This window comes from Suricata suricatta, chromosome 13 (assembly GCF_006229205.1).
Source record: "Suricata suricatta isolate VVHF042 chromosome 13, meerkat_22Aug2017_6uvM2_HiC, whole genome shotgun sequence".
Classification (NCBI taxonomy): Eukaryota; Metazoa; Chordata; class Mammalia; order Carnivora; family Herpestidae; genus Suricata; species Suricata suricatta.
This window is the reverse complement of record NC_043712.1, coordinates 58444338-58450337: the sequence shown is the minus strand read 5'-3', so window position 1 is coordinate 58450337 and position 6000 is coordinate 58444338. Positions and strand designations below refer to the sequence as shown.

The following is a 6000-nucleotide window of genomic DNA, read 5'->3' as shown; positions in this document are numbered from 1 at the left end:
CCAGATGGCCTACAGGCACATGAAACGATGCTCAACAACACTCATCATCAGGGAAACACAAATCAAAACTATACTGAGATACCACCTCACGCCAGTCAGAGTGGCTAAAATGAACAAACCAAGAGACTATAGATGTTGGCGAGGGTGTGGAGAGATGGGCACCCTCCCTTTACGTTTCATCTGAATTGTCATGGCGAACTACTCACTTTATTGCTCCATAACCTACATTTCCATTATCCATTATCAGATACATGTGCCTAATTATTCCTGGTTCTAAGCTTTGTGTCTGGAGAAGTTCTGTCCATTCTGATTTGTCCTTGCATTCATAATTGTTTATCAATTGCCCAAGGGGAGAAATGTCTTGGTCTGACCAGTAAATTCTATGGGCATGTTTCAACATGTGGGCTTGGAGCCAGACTGTCTGGGTTCAGATCTTTCCTCACTGGTTCTGCTCTTATGTGGCCAGGGCAAGTTAGTCAACCTCATAACTTCCTCACATATAAAATGATAAGCAGGCTTCTTGTGAAGACTTCACCAGTTAATGTGGGTAGTGTCCTGGCAGAGCAATTAGCAAGCCCTTGTCACTCTTAAAACTATTCTTAGTATTAACTTTATGATTGTGCCCAAGCCACTTAGTATCCCTAAGCCTCACTTTACTCACCTGTAAATGGGGAGAAAACTTACCTCACAGGTTTTTGTGACTTAAAGAAAACATTCAAATGTCTTTGGTAAATTGTAAAGCACTATACACATTTACATCTTTACCACTGCAGTTGATGACCATGAAATGAATTATTTCTCATTAAACATTAAACAGATGATAATGTTAATACATTAAACTAGTAATGGTGCACACATTGTATGAAGCACCTTTATAAACCATGGTTCCAAAAATATCTTCTTTAAAAGAAGAAAAATTAGGCCAACCTGAAAGCCAAATTAGGAAGACCAAAGACATTTAAAATTTCATAAAATGCTCTTATTCATTTCTGTTTTTCATAAATATAAAATGACTACTATGAAATCGACTAACTGTGGGTAACTTCTGGCAGCTCTCAGTGCAATTTGTGTGTTACATTTTTCCTTACCACCCAAAGTACAATCCTTTTAAAGTCAAGGAAGTTCCCTTTGTAACCACAACTTGCATCAGGAGAATGATGAAGTTGCTCAATTTTCTGACTGGCATTCTGCCTCCAAACATCTATCCAAGTAAAAGGCTGAAGCACCCTAGATTCCTGGTATCAGAACCTGCGGTACCTACAGAGCAATTTCACAAGAAATTAAGCCTTTCCTCGAGGGAGCTCCCTGCTTCTCCATGCAAAAACCAAGCACGAAAGAATACAGGGGCAATGAGCCACGACTGTGTTATATTTACAAGAGACACATTTGTTTCTAGGTGGTGAGGAATTGGGGGGTAGGAATCAAGACTTCCCAATAAGCTTGGTCAGAAATGAGACATGTAGCTAAAACAGTCCTTCAATCACCAAAACTGCATTTTACTAGAAAACAAATTGGAAATAGTTTTCTAAATAACTTTCACTGAAATGCAAGTTAGAAACACAGCCCACAGCTCTGGTATCAATCCTGTTTCTTCTTCTCATGTCTCCCATGGCACATTGGACAACAAGCCACATTCCCTTCTCACTTCTTAACTTGCCAATGGCTGTAAGTGGCACAGCATGGCACACATCTGCCTGTAATAATGGACAGTGCCTCATGAAGACCGGACAAGTAACTTTGTGTTATCATCCTTTTAAAAAGTCCAATGTAGATAGGTTATTTAGCATTGTGTTTTGTTTGTTTGTTTTGCTAACAGGAGATTTGCTCTTGATTTCTTGTTCTGGCACTTTTCCCACACACTTTCCTAGTTTGTCTTTTGCTCTTTTTCCCAGAGAGATGAGAATATATTTCTGGGAATCTTTAATTCATCTAGAACACATTCCCACCCCCAAATCATTTTCTTTCTTTTTATGTATCATACTGGTCTCTTTTCTTTGTTACCAAAGTTTTATCTGTTTCCCCAACTCCCATTTCAAACTTAGGAAGAGGAAGTATATAAATTAAACAAAGAGTAAAATTGAACAAGGTAAAGCAAAGCAGTAAAAGATAGACTATATTCTGCAATATCTTCAACTCATTTAGAAGTTGGAACATGAACCAAATATCTACCATCAAAGGACTAAAATTCCATTTTCCAATAATGCATAATATAATCTTCCAAGCCAATTTGGTAACCAGCCACTAGACTTTATTTTTTATGTCTTTCAAACTAATAACAAATACTACAAATTATACTGTACTATTTTCATCTTTCAATTGCTCTTTCCCTGAATAGACAGTTCATGTTTTTGAATAGATTAAGTTTATACTCTGAATCTTTTCGCTGTTCTTTTATGTTTGCAACTATTTTACATTTTCTAAATCTTTCCCATCCGTCAAGACTCATTAAATATCAGCTCCTTCTAGATGTCTCCCCTGACACCCAAGTTGGACTGGAACTCTGGCAGTGCTTACTCCTTTATATTCATGAGATTTTTTTTTTTTTTTTGTATCTGTTCTACCACCATTATCTCAGTCATGTTTCTGTTTTCCAGACCTGGCATTGGCAATCCACTATGTATAGAATACATGTTTGTTGGATGCCAGAGAAAATGTCTTATTGGTTGGGTGGACAAATGAGAAGTGCTAGTCTTTCTCTTGCTTCTGTGGTATCACATATGCTGTTTTCTGCTTGAAACAACATCTCCCCAACCCCACTCCCACTGACTGACTAGGCTTTTGTCATTCTTTAAGCTTCAGTTTCCATGTCTCTTTCTCTGGTACCTTCCCTGAGCTACTAACCTGGGGTTAGGAGCTCCTCCTTTGGCCTCCCTGATCCATCTTATCTTTGGTATCCTAAAACTCCACTTCAATTGACTCTACTTGTCCAAATTCCCCAATAACTAAGTTTTGTCAGAGCAGTGAAAAAGTCAGCATTATCTCTCCCAAATCGCTGAAACATTGCCTGGAACTAGAATGGGAGATTTAAAAAATCCACAGGTCATTTAAACCAAAATGGATAAATATAATCTCACTTTCATACTCAATTTTGTTGAGATAAGAATTACACTTATATTCCATTTTCATTTCCAGTTTTCTGAATGATAGAAAAAGAAAGGTGGGCAAAAAAGGAGTTTGTATTTTTCAGTGAATTTATTTTAGTTATAATCGTTTGGAACATCCACCATTTGGTTGAAATCCTCCAATTATTTCACCAAATGAATATGAAAAAAAAGTTTCCTTTGGAAGATTTGATTTTAGCTAAGTCTAAAGTAGCCAATTATTAGACTTTCCTAAATTTAAACCATGGCCCTATATTGAAAACTTTTTGTTTATAACTGTACTTTTTAACAGCTCATTTTTTTTCAGTCATCTTCTATAAGTTTCCTGGACCTTTGGAAATTCTTAATGGTACACATCCTGAAAATTCTTTTGCCATGAACTTGCCATGGCTTGGTTCTCCATTTAACTATGTAACAAATCCCACTCTGTGTTCTCTACTTGCTCTTTTCATCCTCACTGAGACCTTTACTTTAGCCTTTTACTTCATGTCTTCACCTATCTCAGTGATTCTGTCTCTTTCCATGATAATTCTCAACATTTATCTATAATCATAGCAATTTCTTTAAGCCCACATCCTTAATTAGATATTTCACTGATACCTCATGTAAAACATACACAAAATTAAAGTCATCAATTTCTTCCTGATTTTCATTCCTTAGGCTGAATGGTGACATCATTTATTTTGTCATCCAAGCTCAACTCTCGTCTATGTCAACTATGACATTTTCATCTGATATCTTATTAAAGTGGTTACCAATTCTTACTACACTACTGATATCATCTGCCTCTATATCTTATTTCCCTAATTACCATCTGATTTAAGAATCTTGTCACTTAGAAACAACCAACTATGCAATGGCATCCCAACACTTTTCTCTATGCTGCTCCAATTCTTCCAACATATGCCTTCAGGACCCACCTTCCCTAAGAACTGTCCCAATTATGTCACCAGATTGCTGCTAAATTTGAAGATCCCAATGGTCCATAAACTATGTATAAATGCCTCTGCTTGACCTTCAAATTGTTCATAGCAAGTTTCATCTAAACATGACCATGTGGGATAGAAGCAATGAGAAAGCAAGCAGGCAGCACAATACTCTATCATGCAGCAGATACTCAATACATATTCCCTAAAATGAAAACAAGAAAACTTAGGTATTTAAAAAAATGGTACACACCATTCTCTTGCATAAAAAAAGCTTTAATGAATTTCCCTTGTCTATAGGATATAGTCCCAATTTCTGAGTGTTAACTTGGCCCTTGTATTCCTCTCTCACTTCTCCTCTCCAGGCCTTACAGAATAAGTTGTTTCCTTCACCAATAAGCCTTTGCATATAATCTTCTCCCTCTGATTTTTTTTGGTATGTGTTCATTCTCTTTTAGCTGCTCTTAAGATAAACTATAATTCTATCATTAGCATGTATTACATTTGTCTGTCTCTCTGTATCCCCTACTCTTTGCTAGTTTTTTTTTAATTTAATGCTTATTTATTTTTGAGAGAGAGAGAGAGAGCATGAGCAGGGTAGGTGCAGAGAGATAGTGAGGCACAGAATCTGAAGGAGGCTCTGGGCTCTGAGCTGTCAGCATGGAGCCCAACACAGGGCTCGAACCTCTGAGCCTGTAGGATTATGTGAGATTATGAGATTATGTGTGAGATTATGACCTAAGCCCAAATCGGACACTCAACCAACTGAGCCACCCAGGTATGCCTATGATAATTCTTTGAAGACCGAGATCACATCTTCTTTTGTTTTCCAGGGCCAACCTCAACACTCATGCTTAAAGCAGGGAAAATATTTTTTTTTTGTGCTATTGGTTACAACCAGCTAGGTATACCGGTTATAAAATGTACTGGCTACAGTCTACTAGCTATGTGCAACCAATAAACCACTTAATTGACTAAATTTTTTTTTTCAATTCAGTTCCATCTAAAACAGAAAATTTGCATTTTTAAACTTTCATGTTTTTTCCAATGTCATTCTGAACTTTAACTTTTGAAATGTTTCAGCACATATATAAAACAACAGTGTCAAATGCTACCTCATTTCCCAAAGTTCCTTTCAGCTTCATGCTAAGACTTCCTCACTATTATAATAATATTGGCCAAACACCAGAGTTATTCAACTATCCACCTTATTCTGTATACTATAACATAAACTCCTTTTTATAGCAAGAGCCACATTCTATTTGTCTATCTCTCCTAAGTTACATCATTCCTGAGACATTAAAAAAAAGTTCAGTGTTAAATTAATGAGAATCTGTGTTACAATGAACATGAGAACACAGTGCAATGAAACGAATATTAACTGAGATCTTGCAGAAAAGGATCTTTTACTCTACCCATAGCAACAGATTCTTTTATAACCTTTATAACACTAAGGTTGAGTTTTCTTTCTCACTTCCTTCCATTTCTATCCTTCAACCCTAGTCCTTCAGTTAACTTACTTTATATTTTCATTGGCGGGTACTTCAGGCAGTTGCACAGTGATCATGCCATCCAGATTGGTCTTCCCAATGAAGGCAGGCTTGGTACGAAGTACATCTGGTGCAGTCTTGGCTGTTACCCTGTGCTGGAGCCCACCGGCACTGTTTCCACGATTTGTCAGCACAAACGAATACGACTTCTCAGGCTTTAGGTTAACAATTAACTTCTGTGTAGCTCGGCCATCCACTTCTTCCACCATTTTCCCATCATCATAAAGAATCTAGAGACATACAACCAGTCAGGGAGATCTGCTTCTCAGAGAGGCAGCACAGGCTTCTCGACTAATGTGCACTTGTTTATTGAACATGTATATCAGGTCAATTCTATTTTTGAACAATTCCTAAGCCTGGAAGTGTTCATAAATTCTAGAGGTTGTATCAGTTTTTCTTTTGGTTCTCACTTTTATAAGAAGT

At 37.1% G+C, this 6000-nt stretch overlaps 1 protein-coding gene across 1 annotated transcript in view; it reads right to left on the bottom strand.

Annotated features, from left to right (window-relative positions):
- Positions 1 to 6000, bottom strand: part of PTPRD (protein tyrosine phosphatase receptor type D) — a 402643-nt gene that overhangs the window by 155728 nt on the left and 240915 nt on the right. The window contains exon 19 of the mRNA XM_029920345.1: positions 5548 to 5807. Coding sequence (XP_029776205.1) covers positions 5548 to 5807 — 260 coding nt within the window. The remainder of the gene's footprint in view (positions 1 to 5547; positions 5808 to 6000) is intronic.